A 20,992-nucleotide genomic window follows, 5' to 3' on the forward strand; every position below is an offset into this window, starting at 1 on the left:
GGGGCACTCTGTCCTCTGAGAATTGCTTCTTGGACCTAGATTAGGGTGTCCAGAAGGTGGGGACCAGTCATGGAAGTTGGGATGGCCTCATGGGATGAAAGCCAGGAGGAAGTTTAGGAGAAGGTGAGCTGAGGTGACTGCAGCTGGGGCAGGCCTCACCCCCAGCCATGCCTAATCAATGGGTGACCTCACTTTACTAAGCCTCTCTTTTTCTGAGTGTGAAATGGGCATCCGGGCCCCAGGCTCCCTGCCCAGCCTTTCTGTGAGTCCTCATTACCTGTTGCTCTACTTTCAGACCTAGGTCCTGAAAGATCTGTGTGTCCCCACACACTACCACTGCCCCTGAGCCTGGGTCCCTCCTGCTGGACTCCATAGCTGCCTGCCTCCTGGGGCCCGTCTCTGAGGGCCACCCCAAGCCCAAGCTTGTCTCTCCTTGGCTGTCCCTGAAACAGGCCACCTCAGAGCCTGTGCTTAATGTGACCCCGGATCTGGGTTGTACCCCAATAAGGCCTGATATGGCCCCATTACAAGCCCAGGGCCCCCTTTCCTGCCTGTCTTATTTTTCCTTAATGAGATGTCACCTAGTGGTCCTAGCTGTCTCCCTAAGGCCTGCTGCTCCAGGTGACCACATCCCCACACCTCTGGAGCCTTCCCTTCCCCCACCCACCCCCTAGCTCTTCTTTAACTTCCACTCTCGACCTGTGTCCCCCTCACCAGAGCTGGCCAACAAGATGCCCCAGGTCCTCATCACCCCCGTCCCCCGCCTCTTGTCCTCCCTGGCCTTGTGGGCCAGTGGAGGGAGGGCTAAGAAGAGAGAAAGCGGAGTCAGGGCACCAGCAAAGGGGCAGGGGTAGAGGCACGGAGCACAGGCCTGGCCTGGAAGTCAGGGACCCAAGGGTTAGGATATGCCCCTCCTGACAGGGGCCAGAGCTGTGTGTGGAGCGAGGACAGGCCCAAGGCGTCAGCCAGAGAGCAGAAGGCCCAGGCAGAAGCAAGACAGATGGGGACACAGCCCCAGAAGGAAGGCCTAGGCTGAGCACCGGCGCTGGCGCTGTAGGAGGTGAAGGAGCCGCAGGCTGCGGGCGCAGGCAGGGGCCCGGCCTCCGTAGGCTCGCTCGGCTCCAGGAGGGCGCCGGCTGCAGAGGGCAGGGCTGGGCCACGGCTCGCCGCAGCTGATACTGCTGTGGGTGAGGAGGTGGCGTGCTGAGGGGCGCTGGCTGGTCCCATGTGGACAGCGGCGATCGCAGGTGAGCCCTTCTGGGCCCCGCGAACTGGACCGAGTCGCTGCCGCAGCGGGCTGGGAGGGAGGGATGGGGGTTGTCGCTGCTGCTGCTGCCGCTGTCGCTGCGGAGTGAGGGGCTGGGGACACCGGCGACAGCCGCTGCCACCCCTGTGGCTGCGGTAGGCCTGCTGCCAGTGAGCCTGGGGGGACAGCTGACAGGGCCCACGGTGAGGGGCCACCGGGTCCTGGTACCACTGATGACAGCATCCTGGAAGGAAGGAAGTGGGGTTGACTGGGACTGAGTCCCGCTCCCCAAGGGGACACTGGCTTCAACCAGGCTGTGCTGTTCTGTGAGGCCCAACTGGAGCATCCATGGGAGCCCCAGAGGCCACAGGGGCACGAAGGACCCAGGGCAGGGACGGGGCACAGCGTCCGTGCTTTCCAGGGAGGACAGAGGGGGAGTACCACCAGATATTTGTGCGTCTTGGCACCCCGAATTCTGAGACTAATTTCCTGCATCCCTGTAGGGTCCCCTCTGACGGTTGAGGATCTACTGGCTGGTCAGAAGTGGTCAGAAGTGGCCAGAGTAATACGTGGTGGCCATGGAGAAGAGACAGGCTGGGGCAGAGAAGGCAGGAGGGCCCTGAGCTACCAGACCCCAGGGAGTCTGTGACAGTGCTAACAGGAAGGCACTGTCCACCGCCCGCTCCCCTTGGCCATTGCGGGAACCTGAGCCGCTGTCGCAGACATGCTCTGCGGGGGCCGTCCCCTCCATTATCCGGCTCCTCCGGAGGCTGATCCCCACAGCACGGCAGTTTTCGGAAGGGGCTCCTCTGCTCCTCCCCTTACCTTTGGGCTCCACAGAAGACCCCCACCTGTAGTATCAGCTTTATGGGAAGCTGAGGCAGGAGGCTTGTTTAAGCCTGAGAGATCAAGGCTAGTCTGGGCTATAGAGATCCTGTCTTAGCCCTGTTCAGTTAAGACCAGGCTCACTCTGTAGCCTAGGCTTGCCTGAAACTTATAACAACCTTCCTGCCTCAGCCTGGAAAATGCTGGGACTACAGGCCCGTGTCACAACTGGCTCTTGTGGCTTTTCTCCCTGGAGCCCGTTCCTTCTCTTGTACATAATCTCAGCACCCATCCACCGTCACCCCCCTCTCCTGCCACAGCCCACACCCGCAGAAATGAACTCTTACCTTTTTGGTGCCCTAACTGAGAATCCAAAAAATATTGTTCATTGGGGGTCCGGGCACTCTTGGTGAAGTGGACATTGTAGTTCTTCTGCATGGCGGGCCGTGACGCCCGTGGCCCGTTCCTGGATGGAAGGAGCAGTGCTCAGCTTGGTGGGGTCCCTGGCCTGTTTTAAGGTGAGCCTTGTGACCCTGGACAGGCAAAAGGCACAGTCCAGATTTGGAGGGGGGAGGCTTCACTGGGTCACCAGGGGCACAGAAGCCAGAAGTTGGCGTGGCCATGTGAGAAAAAGAGTGGCCAGATGCCTGGGGTTACTGTGGGGCCAGGTAGGGGCACAGAGGCTGTTGGCAGGCCGCTCTAGGAGGCGGATACAGCCCGACCTGAAAAGGCATGAAACAGAGTCAGACTGAAAGCTAAGAGCCGGGAACTGCCCGGCAGGGAAACAGCACGCAGAAGACAGTCGGGGGCCAGGAAGAGCGACACGGTGAGACTTCTCTCACAGAACAAAAGCATAAACAAATGTTGGGAACTAAACAGGGAGATGGGGGGGTCTGGAGGGAAAGTGAACTGGGTGGCCTTCTGCGGAGACACAGGCAGCCTGGGTGGAGGGGGAGCCGCGTGTTCAGAGGTTCCGAGAACGAGTCAAGGCTGAGCTAGGAAAGATGCTATCTGGCCCAGGACGATGAGAATCTGGGTGATTAGGGTGGGGGCAGACCGATGGTCCCACCTGCCGCCCCCCCATCCCAGCCTGGGCTCCCAGTACCTACCTGGTGGTGGCCCGGCGGCCCCAGCTCCCTGCCCGTGGCCCCACGCAGGCCTGGCTGGAGCCCAGAGGTGCCCGCCCGGCCGGTTCTCCTGCGAGCGTCCCCGCCCTTTGGGCAGGCGCCTGGCCTGCTGCTGTCTAGGACTGGGTGCCCCTGACAGAATGAACCCGGGAAGGGGTGGAGAGCCGGCAGCCGTCCTCACACTAGGTTTCTGGGCACCTCTTCCGGGAGGGAGGAGACAGCATACCAGGCCGACAGTCTGCTAGTTCTCTGTGGCCCGGTTGTGTCACTGTGGGTCAGTGACTTCATCTCTCTGGGCCTTGGCTTCCTCATTGCTAAATGGGCCAGGTTAGCACCTGCTCTTTGAGGCTGTCAAACGGATGAGTCCACCCAGCCAGGGGCTGGCCCTTCAGTACGGCACCAGATGACCCATTTATAAGACTCTGGATGCCTCACATAGAACCCTGGCCAGAGCATACACCAGGCAGTGGCTTCTGAGCCTACTACAGTAGCCCCTTTATCATCACAGCCCACAGAGTTGTGGTAGCGCCCACTCCACAGATGAGAAAACTGAGGCCCGGAGACACAAAGACCCTTCGTTGCCCCAGACCCACACAGAGTGGGGAGGTCAAAGGACGCAGTCACTTCCGAGGCTCTGCCCTGGGCCTAGCAGGCCAGGGTGGTGCTGAGCAAGGGGTGGGGGGGATGGGGTGGGAGCCGCTCCTGCAGTCAGGCACCTTCTCCCCACTGTGGTATCCCTTCTTTAGGGAGTGTCCCCTGGCCCCCTGGGAGGCGAGCTGTGGGGTGGCAGCTCCTGCTCGCTAAGCTTGTGCAGCAGAGAAGGGCAGAGATCCCTGCTGCTGGGTCCTGGGAAGGGTACAGGGTGGAGGTCGGCAGGCAGGCACTCACTATGAGAATTGGGGAATGAGGAATGTAGTTGTAGGGCATGGGGGAGGGGTGGACCAGGCTCCACAGAGGCCCCAGCTGATCCTGGCGGCACATACCTGAGTTCAAGGCCAGAGCTATACATAATGAGACCTTGTCTTCTTAAGTCATTTGATGTGTATGGATGTTTTGCTTTCGTTTATGTGAGGTCAGAATAGGGTACCAGATGCCTGGAGCTGCAGTTATGGAGCTAGAGAGAAGCACTGTGTGGGGCTGGGTCAAATCTGTGTACTCCCGAACCATCTGTCCCACAGCGAGAACCCTTGTCTTAGGGTGGGAGATTTGGAGTGATGGCTCAGTAGTCAGCAGTGCTCACTGATCTTACAGAAGACTGGATTCGGTACACACAGGCGCGGGAAAATTAACAAAAGAGCCGGTGGCCCTTGTTCCCTCCACTTCGGGTCTCAGCCCCACCTCAGCTTCCGGGCCTGGTGCTTACCCACGCAGCAGTGAGCAGCAGAGCCCAGGCTCGGGTCCAGGGGCAGCCCCCACATGCTACAGACACAACCAGAAGCAGGCGGCAGGGTGAGGCTGCATTCACTGTGCCCTGCTGGGCGGAGGGCAGCCCCAGACTTGTTGGCTGGCAGAGCCGCGAGCTGGGCCAGGTGTCCCCAGGGCTCACAGGTGCGGGAGGAGGGCCATGTGTAAGTCACTGCACAGATCTGTTGCCACATAAAGAACCTTTATTGAGCATTTCATCTGGGGGATGCCCTAATGTCCCTCCATGCCCATTAAATCCCTGGCCTCCTGAGACCCTCCAGCTTTCATTTCCTTGTCCGAAGCACATGTGACCTCAAAGCCTGGGAGCTCCAGCTCCAGCTCTGAGGCCATCCGCAGAGGTGAGCACTTGGGCAGGGCCAAGGTGCCACAGTCTCCCGAGGTTGAAGTCAGGACAGGGCAAGAGCGCTTCTCAGGACTTCTGGATTACCACCTGGAATTTACCTGAAGCGGAAGGGCCCGCACAGAAAGGCTGTGAGCAGACTGGCTCTCAGCCTGCTCTGCACCAACAGCATGCGTGGCCCTGCCAGTGTGTGGGTGCCAGGGGCACTGCCCCACCCCGCCGGCCTGCACCCCAGCCCATGGGGCAGGTGGCTCAACATGCAGGAGGCAGGAAGGCTGGCCCGAGCTCCTGACGTGTCCTGCTCATTCAGCCCAGGTCCCCACAGTGACAGGCAGGGGTGGCAGTGGTCTAGGCGGGGTGGAGGGAGGAGGGGGTGGTGTTCCGTCTTAGGTGCAGCTGTGTTCTGTGGGATCTATAGCAGATGGATGGCGGAGGCCAGGCTCCAGAGCCGGTAGGAGCCTGGCCAGGGTATCTGAGATGCCCCGCTGGGGTCTCTGCGGCATCTTCTTAGAGGAACCCCAGGGATGCAGGCTGGGCACATGGATCCACTCACGTTACCTGTCTATGGGCCTCAAATTTCATGTCAGAGGTGGCTTGGCCTTCCCAACCCTGATGAGGGACCGAGGATGGGGAGCCCCAAAGCCTACACCATGAGTCGGAGACAAAAAGCACCCTCCCCCAGTGACTTACAGGCAGGCAGGGAAGCCACAGAGGCGGTGACCAGGCTCCGGAAACCGAGGGTATGGAGGGCGCCGCACAGAAGCCCGCAGGGGAAGGCCAGGAACTGGAATGGGGTGGGGGCGGGGAGACAAAGAGCACGCTGGGAAGAGGGGATGCCAGGCCCCAGCGCCAGGAGAGGCCTAGCGGGGTGGACAGATGGGCATTCCTGTCCCTCCCCCAGTACCTTGGGAGCTTCCTCTAGATACTGTGGCCCTGAGCCCATGGTGATGAGGAGGGGGAAGCTGTTGTCCTGCAGCACATAGGTCCCCTGGCAAGAGAAAAGAGCATGGAGGCTGGACACTGACAGGGGAGAGAAGACCCAAGGGACAAAGGACTCCCCACACTCCCAGCATCCAATCCTTCAGAGCACGGAAGGCCTGGACACCCAGGAGCTCCTGGGCCGTCCTGATGGCCACGTGGCCTGTCAGGGGTGCTGGCAGAAGCGGAAGTCCCGGCCCCTGAAGTGGTGGCGGGGAATGGGCACAAGTGTGGGTGGGTGTTCAACAGGGACAGACACAAACCCAAGACAAGAATCGTCACGCCAAGGCCACTAGCTGCCTGTGTAAGGCTCACTCCTGAGAGGCAGGCTGAAGGGGAAGAAACAGCCCCGCCACCCCACTGCAGCCTAGTGCTGCTCAGGGCCTCCAAGAGGGGGTTCCTGTCTCCTAGCCCCCAGTGGGCCCACCTAGACGTCCCTTGTGGGGTCTCTGCTGCCCCCAACCTGGAAGCAGGTGCTAGGGCGGGCCGGCCCGCTCGCACACCCACCTGGTGGTTGGTGCGGAGTCCATCCATGTGCTTTTGGAACATGGCCGCCCACAGGTCTTTGCATAGGAACTTGAGGGCATCTAGTTCCTCCCTAAAGGCCAGGGTCTCCCGGGGCAGCCTGGATGAGGGTGTGGAGCGAAGCCAGGCCCACCTGTCCATGTGTGGGCCCACGAGAGCCAGCTTCCCCACCCTGGGTCCTGCCAACAGGAACCGGACTTCAGGTCTGCCCACCCTCCCAGGCAGCAGAGGAGGGCAGGTGGGGCTCGCTCTCACCTCTCACCCAGAGCCTGGCCCACGCGGAAGCCCAGGCCCTCCAGGACTGACAGGCTCTTCTTTCCCTAGAAGGCCAAGAAAGGGAATCTCAGGAGTGTGCCACACAGGTTTCTTCCCCAGTTCTTTCTTCCCTTGGCCAGGAAAGCTCAGCTTCCAGATCCTTCTATCAGATTCCTGGAAGCTGTGCTGGTCTCCTGGCCAGGTGGGTCCCTGACCCCAGCCCTCTTATCTGCCCTGAGCCATGTTGAACTTGTGAGGCTGGGGCCTAGCTGTCAAGTTCACCTAGGCCAGCAAAAACACCCAACCAGAGAAGGCAGCAGCCAGGGGCTGAGCAGGTCTGCTGATATAGGCACTCACGAGAACGCTGTGCTGCTTGTCTTCAACGTGGGGGACTGGGGGTGGGGGGTAGGGCAGGGGCTAAAGCAGGGTGGCTAATGCATGCTGCACTTCATGGGTGGAAACAGGCTCTGAAGGGTTAAAAAGCGCCCCTAGCGAGCTGGAGGAGATGGCTCAGAGGTTAAGAGCACTGCTCTTTCAGAGGTCCTGAGTTCAGTTCCCAGCAACCACTCGGTGGCTCACAACCATCTATAATGAGATCTGGTGCCCTCTGCTGGAGTGTAGGCACAAATGCAGGCAGAACTGTATACACAGTAAATAAAACTAAATAAATAAATAAATAAATAAATAAATAAATAAATAAATAAATAAAGCCACCCTAGGGCAACTGCAGGCCTGTCACCTGCAGGGGAGGCTGGGTTGGAGGTGGGAGGACCAGGAGCATGAGGTCACCCTCAACCACACAGTGAGCTGAAGCCAGCCTGGGCTACACGAGGCAGCCTCAGTTACAAAATGGGTTGGGGGCATGGCTCGGTAGTAAGGCACCCACCTCGTATGCCTGAGACCTTGCATTCAATCCCACCCCAGTACCACCACATTCAAACAAAATGCCAGCTCAGTTGGGGGGCCTGTGTAGTGGAAGCTTTGGTTTCTTTAAAACTCAGTTATGTAAACATGTTTTTGTTTTAATCCCAGGTGTGGGATATGGGCCTCTTTGCCCACAGCTGTTAACTATGATTGCCTCATGCTCTGAGAGGGGCATAATCTTTGCCAGTGCAGACAGTTTGATTTTTGAGGACTCTGAGAGGGTATAAATGTCAGCGCCCAGAAAGGGGCCAGGGCTCAGAGATAGAAGATGGCTGCTACTCTCCCTGCTGCCCAGCGCTGCTTCTGGTTGTCCTGCTGTGTTTGCTGTTGCTCGTTTGCTGGACCATTGGCAATCCTGACTACAAAGATTAAACTCACCCCAAGAAACTAAGTCTAAAGAGGTCTATATCTCCTTTCCCTTCTAACCTTTCTCTCCTACCTATGGCTGGAAGGAGGTAGAGGTATAAAAACTGACATAGATAAAACTACACCAACCGGCCTGGATGAAGGGCACCCACATTTCAAGTCAAGGTGTTAGCCAGGCACAGAGGTACAAGCCTATGACCGCAGCACCTAGTAGGCTGAGACAGAATTAGAAACTCGAGGCCAGCTGGGGCTACATACTGAGACCCTGCCTCAAGCCCTCTGTCCCCCAAAAGACTGGGTGTATTGGTGCACACCTTTAACTGCAGCACTCCAGAGGCAGAGACGGGTGGACCTCTGTGAGCTTCAGCCTAGCCCGCTCTACAGAGTGAGTTCTCTATTACAAAGCTAGAGCTTTACAACAGAGAGACCTTGTCTCAAAAAACAAACAAACAAACCATAAAACAAACAAAATCAAAGCAAGCCAGCAAAATGGCTCGGTGGCAAAGGTGCTTGCTGGCGGCCTGAAGCCCTCAGTCACATTCTGGGATCTCACAGAGGCAGGAGAGAAGTGACCTCAGAAGTTGTCCTCTGGCCTGGTGCAGTGGTGCACGCCTTTAATCTCAGGACCCCAGAGGCAGGTAACTGAGTTTGAGGCCAGCCTAGTGTACGCAGTGAATTCCAGGCCAGCCTGGTCTAGAGAGGGAAACCACTTCAAAACCAACAAGCTGTCTCTGATCTTCACACTCATGCGGTGGCCCACTGAGGAGCCAGGCCTCGCCCAAACAGGCAGAGGTGATTCGGCTTCCCTTAGGAAGTGGGGGTGCTCAGCTGGCTTCCTAGGAGGAGGGCCTGGCTTTGATGGTAGATCTGGGCAGAAGACAGATGCTGATGGGGGCAGAGCACTCCCCATCCCCCCAGGCCCGGAGGGTGACGCGAACGAGATCCCTGCTCTATCAGTTGACCTCTCGCTGGAATTATCTGGTGTTCCGAGTGTCTGGGTGGAGATTGACCTTCCCAGATTTAAAGAGGTCAGGAAGATGGGGTGGCGCTGAGTGTCTTGCATCTCAGTTTCTTGGTGTGTGAAAGGAAGGTAGTCCTGGTAGCCATCCCTTGGGATGCTCAGGGGAATTCAAGCCACAAGTCAACGTAAGTCTCACTGTGACACCCTGCATGGCGCCTGTGTCCATCAAAGGAGGTGACAGTCCCCAGCCAATGTGAATGAAGCCATTAGCTGGAGAACCCCGTAAAGGAGGTGGCTGTGTCCTAAGGCTCTAGAACCTAGAATAGCCTAGCGGTCAGCCTGGGAGCCCTGATGACCATTGCTCGCTCAGAGTTCATGCCAGCTCTAACTGCAAAGGAACACATCCCTGAAAGGATCTCCTATGGTGAAAAGGAAAGGTCAACTCCATGTCTCAGGTTCCCTGATGTTCTCCAGAGCTCGTCTGCCATGCAGAGTGGGATGACAGATATCCAGCAGGTCCCCAGACACCCTGATTGCAGATGCATGGCCATGCACAGCAGGCCCACCAGCCTAGCCAAGAGCCCACAGGGCCAGCGGGGTCACCAGCCTAGCCAAGAGCACACAGGGTCAGTGGGGTCACCAGCAAGCTCAAGTTCTCCTTCCACAGACCTCACACACCCTGGGATGGACAGCTGGATGTGTGACCTAGATTCGGTGGCCTCGGCTTCCCTCATGTGCAATGAAGCTCAAGGCACTACCCACTCACAGTGACGGTTACAGAGGCACAGCTGTGGTCACTTCTGGCCTTCCTCTGCCTGTCCCTGGGCAAGGGTCAATTAAGTATCTGCTGAACTGAAAAGACTGGAGTAGCAGGGTCAGGGGTGAGGAGACAATGAATGCTGGGGTGCAGTGGGAAAGACGGACGGAGGGAGAGAGGGAGAAGAGGCAGGAAAGACGGACAGAGGGAGCTAGCCCTACCACAGCCATCTCGGCAGACGTGGAGATGTCACGGCCTCCACAGGCTCTTGGATATTTTGAGTTTCTTTATTCTCCTGAAGGAGACAAAGCAGGACTCTGCTGCCCCTATGAACAGACCAGAGCCCAGGCAGTCAGTGCACTTCTAGGTCTGCCCACATGATCACGGGTGGAAAGAACAGGAGGCAATACACAGAGAGGGTGCTAGAATGTGCTCAGTGTTGGAAGAAATGACGCACGGTGCAAGGCAAAGAGCAGCTGGGTTGGGCAGGCCCCTACCCACAGGTAAATTCTGGGTAAGGAATGAGTGTTTGGTTTGGACTCTCCCTAAGGCCTATGCAGCTTCCCAAAACACCAGGACCTTCTTCCAAGCCCCAGTTCTGAAAACCAAGACAAGTCATTCACCTCAGGTGCTGTTTTGAGAACCCGAGCACTTGACCTCCACAGGTAAAATTGCAAAAGTCCATTTTAGGAAATGAAGTGTTTGCACATGGCCCACACGTACTCTCCCACAGACCTTGTTTTATTTTGTTGTGCTTGAGGATAGAACCTATCTTCTCACTCGGAGGTTCTAGGCAGGGGCTCTACCCCTGAGCCACACTCCAGCCCCTCCCTGGGGAATTCTAGGCAGGGGCTCTACCCCTGAGCCACACTCTAGCCCCTCACTGGGGGATTCTAGGCAGGGCCTCTACCACTGAGCCATACCCACAGCCCCTCACTGGGGGATTCTAGGCAGGGGCTCTACCACTGAGCTATACCCTAGCCTTCTTATAGGTTGTAAATCCTCTCTAGATGATTATAATGCTAATACAATGTAATTGCTATATAGTTATACCGTACTGCTTAGGAAGTTTTAAAAAACGTTTGTAAATAATCATTACAGATGTAATTAAAAAAAATAATCTGCCTTCAATCCCAGCACTTGGGAAGTGTAGGTAGGTAGGAGGATCATGTGTTTGAGACTAGAATAGTGTATAAAGTGAAAGGCCCTGACTCCGTGGGTGTACCACACTGGGGACACAGCATGCAAACCAGACACAGGAGGGCCCACTTGCCACTTGATCCAGAGGGGCATTCCCCAAGTCAGAGAAGGCATAAGAGAGTGAGGAAGTTCGGTTTGGTGTCTGCACACCTATAATCCCTGCACGTTCCAAGCAGAGGCGGGAGGACCGCCAGAGGCCAGCCGGGCTGTACAGTGAAAACCTGCTTCAAGGACCACCTGTGTGGGGGCGGGTGGGGGTGCTCAGGGAAGAAAAAAACAGAAAGAGGGCGCAGGGCAGTCTCTACAGCAGGTCTTGAATTCCCACATGCAAGGATCGGGAGGAAGCCATGACAGCTGCCATGTAGCCTATAGAGGCTGGGAGGTTCCTGAGGCTTGATGGTCAGGCCACACTCCCTCCAACACTATTATCAGCTGTGGGACCCCAGTCCGGAAACAGTCAGCGGCAGCAGAAGGAGCTAGGAGTCCCACCACCGCCGCCACCACCACCAAGCTCACATCGCTGTAGACTCACAGAAAGCAATTTAAAACCCTTTATTGAGAGTCAAGGTGACACAGTGAAGGCTGGAAGCCCCCCCCCACCCCACACACACAGCATGGCCTCAGCGCAACGCAGCCTCTTCATGGCCCAGATAAAAAGGTCAGGCTGACCTCCCTGGGATGGGGTGAAGACCCGAGACAATGGGAGTGTGACACCCAGGACAACACAAAGGAACACGTCAGTGGTAGCAACAGTGATCCCGGCGCCACCCTCCACATCACCGGGTGGGGTCTTTACTCACTGCTGGGGCAAATGCACACTAAAAGACCCACTGTGTGCTGGGGTGCACGCGATCTGCACGGGCTCTGTCCCGGCTCACACGGGCACACGGGCAGCGGGGGCAGGGAGGGGTACGCTTAGGGTGCATTTTCTGAGGGGGAAACGGAAGGACGGGGAAATTAAGACGTTGAGCTGCGCACTGAGAGGTGAGGCGAGTCCTGCTCCCCGCCCGACAACTGCCAATTACCCTAATTACCAACGGCTCACCAGGCCCAGGCCCCTGAACTGACCCATGGCCCCGAGTCACGTCGCACCGCCTCAGCAGCGACCGGCCGGGAAGGCTCGATCGCACCCCGCTTCTCCACAGAGAAGTCACCCCGAGGCCACGGCGTGCCGCTCACCCCCCAGCCAGGGTCCGGGTCCGGGGCCCACAGCTCGGCAACCATCTCGGTGTGCAGAAACTCGAACAGCACCGGGTCCGCCATGCGCCCGCCTCGCGCCCCTCGCCCCCAGGCAACGCTTCCGGCCCGCTCGCCTGGTCCGCCCGGCAGGCGCGCGCTGATTGGTGCTCGGCCGGGGGGCGGGGAAGCCGGGGGGCGGGGCCAGCAAGCCCTCGTCCTGGCACGCTGACGTCTTCCGCCCTTCCTTCGCGTCCCTCGCTGCCTCCGCGTCTCCGGGCGTCCCCATTGGCTGAGCCTCCAGTTCGCGTGACGGTCTAAGTGAAGGAAACACCCCATGCGCCCCACGGAATCTTCCAGGATAAGTCAATTAATTAATGGTCCTAAACCCACAACGCGGAAGCAAGCGGGTTGCCTAACCGCCTTCCTATTGGCCGGCCCTCGGCTCACGTGACCCTCCGCGGGGACAGCGCCTCACTTCCGCCGGGCGGCGGATCCCTAGGGCCCGGAGCTCCGCGGACCTGGTATGACCTTCCGGGACTGAGGTGGCGGTGGTTCCCGTTAGTGTCCCCTCGGGCGGGCGTCCTTCCTGGGTCCGCCTGGTGCCCGCCAGCCTGCTCGCTGGCCTGGAGGACGGTGGAGGGTGTGGCCATGCTGCCGGGCGCTGGGAACGCTCGGGCACAGGGCTTTTTGAAAAAGCATTTTGCAATCGTCAGTGTAGCTCTGGTTGGTCCGAGACGACTGTGAGTTCGAGAGCAGGCTGGCCTCGAATTCACAGAGCTCTGCCTGCCACTACCTCCTGTGCTGGGGATTAAAGGCGTTATTATTGTATGTACTTATTTAGTGTGTGTGTGTGTGTGTGTGTGTGTGTGTGTGTGTGTGTGTGCACGTGCATTCCACAGCACGCGTGTAGAAGTCAGAGGACAACTCGGCGGGCCTCCGTTAGCGCCTTCCATTATGTGTGCCCCGGGGATCGAACTCATGGCGTGAGGCTTGGCTTCAAGCCTTTCCACCGCTGAGCCATCTGGCGGTACCTAGTTCCAAGGCTCCGCCTGTCCTCGGTTTCCCTGGTGTGCACAGGAACGATACTGAGGTTCAGAATTCCAATCCATGTGTGCACAAGAGGAAGCTGAGCCCAAATCGGAACTGGCTGGGGGTGGCGGCGGAGGGACTGGGACCTCACGTCCATGCGCTCCCCCCCTCCAGCTCCGCGTCATGGCCTCGTCCCAGAGTCGGCAGCGGAGGCCGGGGACCGTGGTGCCTGGAGAAGCGGCGGAGACCGACTCGGAGCTGTCTGCGACCTCATCGGAAGAGGAGGAGCTGTACCTGGGTCCCTCGGGCCCGACGCGCGGCCGCCCTACGGGGCTGCGTGTGGCCGGGGAGGCGGCGGAGACCGACTCGGAGCCCGAGCCGGAGCCCACGGCCGCGCCGGGCGACCTGCCCCCGCTGGTGGTGCAGCGCGAGGCGGTGGAGACGTGGGGCTCTGAGGAGACCCCTGTCGTAGCGCCTCCGCGCTCGCTGCTGCAGCTCCGGCTGGCGGACAGCCAGATGCGCCTGGACCACGACGTGGCGGCGGCGGTGAGCGGCGTGTACCGCCGTGCCGGCCGCGATGTGGCCGCCCTGGCCGGGAGGCTGGCGGCTGCCCAGGCCACCGGGCTGGCGGCCGCCCACAGCGTGCGCCTGGCGCGCGGGGACCTCTGCGCGCTCGCCGAGCGCCTGGACATCGTGGCTGGCTGTCGCCTGCTGCCGGACATACGAGGGGTGCCCGGCATCGAGCCGGATGAAGACCCGGGACGGAGAGCCTAGGCTGACTCCTCGTGCCTTCCCCCTCACTCTGCCACTTGGTGCCACCGGTGGCATCAGACTCTTTGATCCTGGGTCACCATGGCCTCCAATGTAATTGGTTTATGCCGACAGGAGCCGAGTCCTGGCTACGTCGTTGGTTTGGCCCAATTATATTCTTAGCACAATTCGGGGATTCCTCATCCCCAAGACTCCGTGGCTTAGCCCTCACCCCTTCACTCCTCCCTAACTCCGGCTTTCCTTTTAGACTGGGCTGGGCTTTGCTTGCTTTGGTGGACCATCCCTGGGTTTAGGATGGGGGTGGCGGTGGCGCCCTCCAGTTTACATCCCGCAAATGATGACCGCCTTTGACCCAAGGAGACCTACACCACAGCGCTGTGGCCTGATGCAGACCAAGCTAGGCCACAGTGAAGCCCATCTGACCCCATCGGGCGCTTGGCCTGGGCCAGCGACCCCTGGTGTTCTGGTCGCTGTAAGACATGACCAGATACAAACAGTGACTTTCTGGATGCTTAAATGGACTCAGCTTTCTGACCTCTGTGGGCACCGCGGGTAACAGTTTCTTTTTGCTGGTTTGGCTCCTGGCTTTTTAATCTCGTGTTAATGAGGATTCTCTGGCCTTTAAAGGGAGAGAACTTGGGTGGCGGGGTGAGCCTGCAGCGCAGGGGTTGGAGTGTGGGCGGCCCCGGGTGCAGTTCCTAGTGCCCCTCTCCAAAAGGAACAAGGAAGCTAGCACGTTCTGAGTTATCGCTGTCCCTTCCCAAGATCTTCCTCCTTAATCCTGACACGATATTTAACTAGAATTAGGTTGTTTGTTTTTTAAGATTTGGGGGAAGGGTTGGGGATTTAGCCCAGTGGTTGCTTAGCAAGGGCAAGAGCCTGAGTTTGGCCCTCAGCTCCAAAAAAAAAAGAGACAAAAATAACAAAAAAGACACCCCTACCCCAGAAAACCATAACTGGCGCATGCCAGTCAGTGGTGGGTCACACCTTCAGTCCCAGCACTGAGAGCAGAGGCAGGCAAACCTCTGAGTTCGAGGCCAGGCCAGTCTAAGAGTGAATTCTAGGACAGCCAGGACTACGCAGAGAAACCCTGTCTCAGAGGGAAATTGTGTGCTTGTACGTGTGTGTGCCTGTGTGCTCGCCCGTGGATGTGCACGTGAAGGCTAAAGGTTAACATGAGCTGTCTTGATTCTCCACCTTAGGACGCGTGCTAAATGCAGGTGTGCCTGTGTAGTCGGGTGTGTCCTTGTGTAAGCAGGTGTGCCTGGGCCTGAATACAGATGTGCTCCTGCATGCAAGGGCCTCTGTACCACGGAGGCCGAGTACCAGCCTGTCCTCCAAGCCTCGTCCTCTCCAGAAGCTCTGCTGTGCCCCGCTGCACAGACCACCATGGCCCTGTTGACCTTTGGCTTCCCTTGCGGAAGGAAAGGATGAGGGGGTCTTCTGAGCTCACCTAAGTGTCTAGCCTACTCCTCCTCAGCAGCAGCGGTGGGGTGCGCACAGCCATGAGGAAGCCCTCATCCCTACTGTGTGCAGACTTGCCAGTGTGGCTGCCCCTGCTCAGAAGCCCTTGCCCGCCACGCTCTTAACTAAGCCTTGAGTCAGCTTGGGTGGAATGGTGTCTCAGTTTGTCTCTGGAACTGTAGGGGAGGGGCCGCCATCGCCTAGCCTCCCCAGGGAAGGAATTTGAGCAAGGGGTTGACACAGGAAAGTCATCTTCGGTCTGTTTATTATTGGTGCTATTATCGCTAGGTGTTGTCGCTGAGATGCTCTCTCACCACGCCTGGAGGGCAGGAGTTTAGCTGGACTGGCTTGGCCACTGCCCCGAAAATTCCCCCTCTCACAAAACCTAGACAGGCTGGAGGCCAGGCAGCCCCTCTTCCCATAGTGCTTAGCCGCACCTAGCCACCTTAGTTTTTGAGGCAGGGTCTCTCTGACCCCGAAGCTTGCTGCTTTAGTTAGAGCAACCCGCTGTCCAGCCCCTGGGATTCTCCTGTTCTCACCCCCCCCAGGATCAGGGTTACAGACAGGCATTACCGCACATGCTTACTGCCGTGCTTACACATGGCATTTCACTTCTGAAAAGAAATTTCAATATAGACTTTAAGCATGACAATAAGAGAAAAAGACAGGCATGCCTGGGGTTGACTGTCAGCTTGACCAAATTTGGAGTCAGCCAGGAGACTCACCTCTGGGCCTGCCTGCGGGGGTCTCTGCAGCTCCTTAACTGAAGCAGGAAGACCTGCCCACCTCGGGGCGTTCCATTCCCTGGCTAGGATCATGGAGCAGACAGAAGGCGGCCTGAGTGGCAGCTTGCCTTTGTCTTTCCTTTTCGAAGCTCCTAGCACCCTGACCTTCCTCCATGGATCGGGAGCCAGGATGAACCCTTATCAAGGCATTCTACCAAGGCAACGGGAACAGGAAGGAAGACAGCTGCCCCTGTATCGTGTCTGCCTTGTTGTCTTTCTTCACCAGCACACACAAGCTTCATGGAAGGAGGAGGAGGGGCGTTGTATTATTTCAAGACAGGGTCTTGAAATGTCACTATGTAGTCTAAGGTGATTTTGAATTCACTGTGTAGGCCAACTGCCCGCAAACTACCAGCAATCCTTCTGCCTTGGCATCCAAAGCGTTGGATTGACTCTAGCCATGACCCTCCACTCCAGAGGGTAGGCAAAAACTAGGGTACTTGTTGGGTCAAGAACGAGGCGGGGCTGAGAAAATGGCTCTGGCTGAGGGCACTTGCTTTGGGAGCACACATGTAAAATGCCAGGCACAGCTTCCAGCGCCTGGAACTCAGCATCGAGGGTGCTGGAGACAAACGGACCCCAAGAGCTCGCTGGCCAGCCGTCCAAACAGAGAAGTCAAGCTTCCGGTTCAGTGGGAGGCTACGTGTTAAACAGCAAGGCCAACGGCCGGGGTCGGGGGCAGGGGCACAGAAGAGGACCCTCAGCAATCAGCTCCGACATCCACGTTTGCACATATGGGCATGCACACACACACAAACACACATAGGTATAGGGGTTGGGGCTGGACAATGTCTCCATATAGGACCTGGGTGGGTCCGAGTTAGATGGTGAACCAGCCATTGGCAAAATCTGTACTTGGTGCAGGGATGTAGCTGGGGCTAGGGGAGGGGGGCGGTGTGTGCTGGATGGAGACAGGGGTAGGCTGAGGGCCTGCCTCCTCGCCCTTCTATTCCTTCTCCAGAGCAGGAGCGCAAAGCACACGCCTCCCTCTGGCACTGGGAGATCTGTATCCGTATCTATTAGCGGCTGGGGTATGCCCATCTGCGCAGGAGGCAGTCCCGTGCCCGTCTCCTTCCCGGGGTGGCTGGAGCGACCCAGCAGGCCTCGCTTGCGCAGTGAACGCTGTCCGTGGCTTGCAAGGCATGATTAAGCCGGTACCCAGCGAGACCAAGCTTAACGCGCAGCCTCTTCCCAGGCTGCTCCCTGGCTCTCTGCCGCCCTCTGTTGGAAGTCTCGAAAAGACGCGCTGCTGTTGCCCTTCCCCACGTGCCGACTCCACGGCCTGTCTTCCTTGACCTTTCATACTCCCTGGTTCTAATTTCTCAGAATATTACTTGGAAAAAAAAAATTACTTACCTGGAGTGGGGGACAGCGCTGTCACCTGGAGCTTAGAGATGATCTAAAATTCCTCTCTCTCTTGTTTTTGTTTTGTTTGTTTGTTTTTGGTTTTGTTTTGTTTTGTTTCGCTTTGCTTTGCTTTGTTTTTGAGACAGGGTTTCTCTGTGTAGCCCTGGCTGTCCTGGACTCGCTTTGTACACCAGGCTGGCCTTGAACTCACAGAGACCCGATTGCCTCTGCCTCCTGAGTGCTGGGATCACAGGCATAGGCCACCGCCCCCCACCCACCCCGCACCCTGCGGATGAGCTTCGTTTTTATTGGAATTTATTTTTGGAGGAGGTGAGGCAGGGTGTCACGTACCCGAGGCTGGCCAGAGACACCTTGAGCCCCTTCGCCTCCTGACCTGTGCCACCACCCCAGGCTGTTTATTTGTTAATTTTATTACATTATTTGTGCATACATGCACACCATAACGTATGCACATACATACACATTTGTTTTCCCCTCTGCTTTTTTAGATTTATTTATTATTTATACAGTATTCTGTCTGCATGTACACCTGTACACCAGCAGAGGGCGCCAGATCGCACTAAAGATGGTTGTGAGCCACCATGTGGTCACTGGGAGTTGAACTCAGGACCTTTAGAAGAACAGCCAGTGCTCTTAATCTCTGAGCCATCCCTCCAGCCCCATATCTGGTTTTTTGAGGCAGGGTTTCTCTGTGTAGCCTGAGCTGTCCTGGAACTCACTCTGTAGACCAGGCTGGCCTCTAACTCAGAGCACTTTCTGGCTCTACCTCTGAGTGGTGAGATTATTTTATTTTAGTTTTAAAATATTTATTTTAGTTTTAAAAAGTTATCTGCGTGGGTGTTTTGCCCATATGCATGTCTGTTCCACGTGCATGCCTGGTGCCTGAGGAGGCCAGAAAAGGACACTGGATCCCCTGAGCCTGGAATTACAGAAGGTTGTGAGTGGCCATGCGGGTGCTGGACTCACACCCATGTCCTCTGGAAGAGCAGCAGGTGTCCTTATCTGCTGAGCCATCTCTCCAGCCGCAGGAGGGTACCTACTTCTTAAATAGTCTAGTGAGGACACTGAGGGTAGCACCTGGAGGCAACTAGAAAAACCTGTCTTCTTTTCTTTTAAGATTTAGTGTATGTGTCTGTGTATATGTATATATTCTGTTTGAATGTGTGTCAGTGTGTATGTCTTTGTGTTTGTGTGTGTGTCTGTGCATGTGTGTTTGTGCATGTATGTGTGTGTATATTTTGGTGTATGTGCATGTGTTTGTGTATGACGTGTGTGTGAATGCGTGTGTGTGTGTGTGTGTTTGTATGTGTATGTGTGTGTGCATGTGTGTATGAGTGTGTCCAACAGTGTATATGCAGCCACCCCTGTGCCACAGTGCCTGTACAGAGGTCACAGGACAACCTTGGGTGTCGGGCCCTGATTTCCACCTGTGAGAGACAGGGTGTCCGGTTCACCGCTGCCACACCAGGTTAGCCAAGCCCGAAGCCCTGGGGATTCTCCTGCCTCTGCCTCCTGCTTACAGATGGCCTGTGCCTGGTCTTATGTGGGTTCCCGGAGAACCTGGCCTTGGGCCTTCACACCTGTGGCTCACCCCGGGGGCCCTGGGTTCTGACATTCCAAGCACTCCACCTATGACTGATCCCAGGTGACCTGCAGGGGACAGAGCACTGACTCACCACAGTCTCCCTGCTCAGACTCTGTGCCTCCCTAATGTGCATGTCCCTCTCTACCCTGCCTCTGCCCCTGAGCGATGTGTGTGTGTGTGATGAACACTGCCAAACCAGGTGCATATTTCTCTGTAAATAGTTAACGTTGTACAAAAGAAACTTAAGGTAATCCGAATACTGAAGACCGGCTGGTGTTTTTCCATGGGCTGCCGTGTCTGGGCTCCCACATTCCCATCTGGTAGCTCTCCCTCCCGCCCCAGATCTTCCTGTTGTCCTCGGGCTGTAGACATGTGCCGGAACCTTCGGTATGTCTGAGTATTCTGTTTTGTCTCCTGCTTTAAAAAAAATGATTTAATCGGCTCATGAAGATGGTTTAATGAGTAAAGGCATCTGCCACATGCCAGATCTGAGTTGGCTCCCTGGATCCCCAGAGTGGAGGTAGAGAACCAACTTTTGTCCTCTGTCCTCTATACATCATGCTGTGGCGCACACATGTGCACACACACAGTAAGTAAAAATGTAACACAGTATTTAAAGGGCAAGGTTGGAAGGCTGAGGAAAGAAAAAAAAAAAAAAAAAAAAAAAAAAACAAGCCGAAGCTAATACTGTTTATAAGATTGAAATATTTTGAAGTATTTTCCCTGACCATAGCGGAAATCAAAATCAAGAGGATATCTCAAAACACCACAAGTATTTGGAAAGTAAATAGCCCAGAGGTCAAAAAGGAAGTTTTTTAAAAAAATAGAAATTATATAAAACTAAATGAGAAAGAAAATAGCAAGGGGGACCTGGGGGTGAGAGGGCACCAGGCCAGACCTGGTGCGCAGAGCCTGATTCCTGGGACCCACAGGATGAAGACAGAGAACTGGCCCCATGAAATCATCTCTCACCTCAGCCATTTGCACACAATTCATAGTAAATAAATAAATCAAAACCAAAACCAAAACCAGTCATTGAAATACATATCTATAATCCCCATACTTGGAAGGTTGAGGCCGGAGGATTAGAAGGTCAAGGCCAGCCTCAGCTGAGTATGGCCCAGCAAAGACTTTAAATCCAAACATCCCTTAGCTTACAGACTGAAGGTGGGACACGCCTCCTTCACCGCTTGTTCTCTGGGGCACAGTGCTCCAGGGGGCGAACCTCAGGGAGTGTCTGCAGGGTTCTGTGTGTTTGAGCAGTGACGCCTCCCAATAGATAGGAAGCTTGCAGAATATTCTAGAGCAAAACAGGAAGGCCAATATGTATCTCTCTGTTCGTTTATTTCGTGCAAACATATGGATGGAAGTGTTTCTGAAAAGTCTTTCTTGAGGGGGTCGGAAAACATGTTTACCTCTCCCCGAGGTCCCAGTGACAAACCGAGGCACGCTTTGCCAGAGTTCACCTGGGGAGCCAGCAACTTTATTAGGCTTCCTTACCGAGCGGGGGGGGGGGGGGGGGGGGGGGGGGGGGGGGGGGTGGCCGTGCTGGAAGGTGCACACCCAGGACTGCTGGGGATGAACCCCACTCCTTCCCAGCCATATGCCCCTCCCTGAGGCCGCCTGCCTCTAGGGCAGAATTGCCTACCACTGGCTGGTTACTCGGGAGGATCCCGCTAGCTTTCTTCTGCAAGGGAAGGCCAACATTCAGCAAACCCAGATGTGGCAGTGTCTTGTCTTCCCAGCCAATCCTGGCTATGGAAGTAGTTTGGCTTGTTAGATGCTCCAAAAGAAGGCACGGAAGGTGGGAGGGCAGCTGGTAAGGGACAGCCCTGCCTGGTGAAGTCCTGGCAGCAGGAGCCTTCACCAGGCCCTGGCCCTC

The 20,992-nt window shown here is 56.7% G+C and overlaps 2 protein-coding genes and 1 long non-coding RNA gene across 4 annotated transcripts; 1 reads left to right on the forward strand and 2 right to left on the reverse strand.

Annotated features, from left to right (window-relative positions):
- Positions 1-4,787: 4,787 nt before the first annotated feature.
- Trappc6a (trafficking protein particle complex subunit 6A) lies at positions 4,788-12,250 on the reverse strand. Its single transcript, XM_055615694.1, has 6 exons — positions 12,109-12,250; positions 6,722-6,786; positions 6,449-6,566; positions 5,868-5,951; positions 5,654-5,747; positions 4,788-5,064 (listed from the first exon to the last, which is right to left on the reverse strand). The coding sequence occupies exons 1-6, from the start codon at positions 12,190-12,192 to the stop codon at positions 5,033-5,035; spliced, it is 477 nt and encodes a 158-aa protein (XP_055471669.1). The 5' UTR covers positions 12,193-12,250; the 3' UTR covers positions 4,788-5,032.
- LOC129683063 (uncharacterized) lies at positions 11,467-12,055 on the reverse strand. Its single transcript, XR_008721083.1, has 2 exons — positions 11,998-12,055; positions 11,467-11,858 (listed from the first exon to the last, which is right to left on the reverse strand). It is a non-coding gene; the product is annotated as an uncharacterized LOC129683063 (long non-coding RNA).
- A 94-nt stretch (positions 12,251-12,344) lies between the features above and the next one.
- Bloc1s3 (biogenesis of lysosomal organelles complex 1 subunit 3) lies at positions 12,345-14,501 on the forward strand. Of its 2 annotated transcripts, none has more exons than XM_055615565.1 (2): positions 12,345-12,629; positions 13,312-14,501. In XM_055615565.1, the coding sequence occupies exon 2, from the start codon at positions 13,321-13,323 to the stop codon at positions 13,909-13,911; it is 591 nt and encodes a 196-aa protein (XP_055471540.1). In that variant the 5' UTR covers positions 12,345-12,629; positions 13,312-13,320; the 3' UTR covers positions 13,912-14,501. The 2 variants fall into 2 exon arrangements, with proteins under 2 accessions (XP_055471540.1, XP_055471541.1); XM_055615566.1 differs by lacking the exon at positions 12,345-12,629 and adding an exon at positions 12,640-12,933.
- The last annotated feature ends 6,491 nt before the right edge of the window (positions 14,502-20,992 follow it).

The sequence above is a fragment of the Psammomys obesus genome, unplaced genomic scaffold (assembly GCF_907164565.1).
Source record: "Psammomys obesus unplaced genomic scaffold, mPsaObe1.curated_primary_1811, whole genome shotgun sequence".
NCBI classification, from domain to species: Eukaryota; Metazoa; Chordata; class Mammalia; order Rodentia; family Muridae; genus Psammomys; species Psammomys obesus.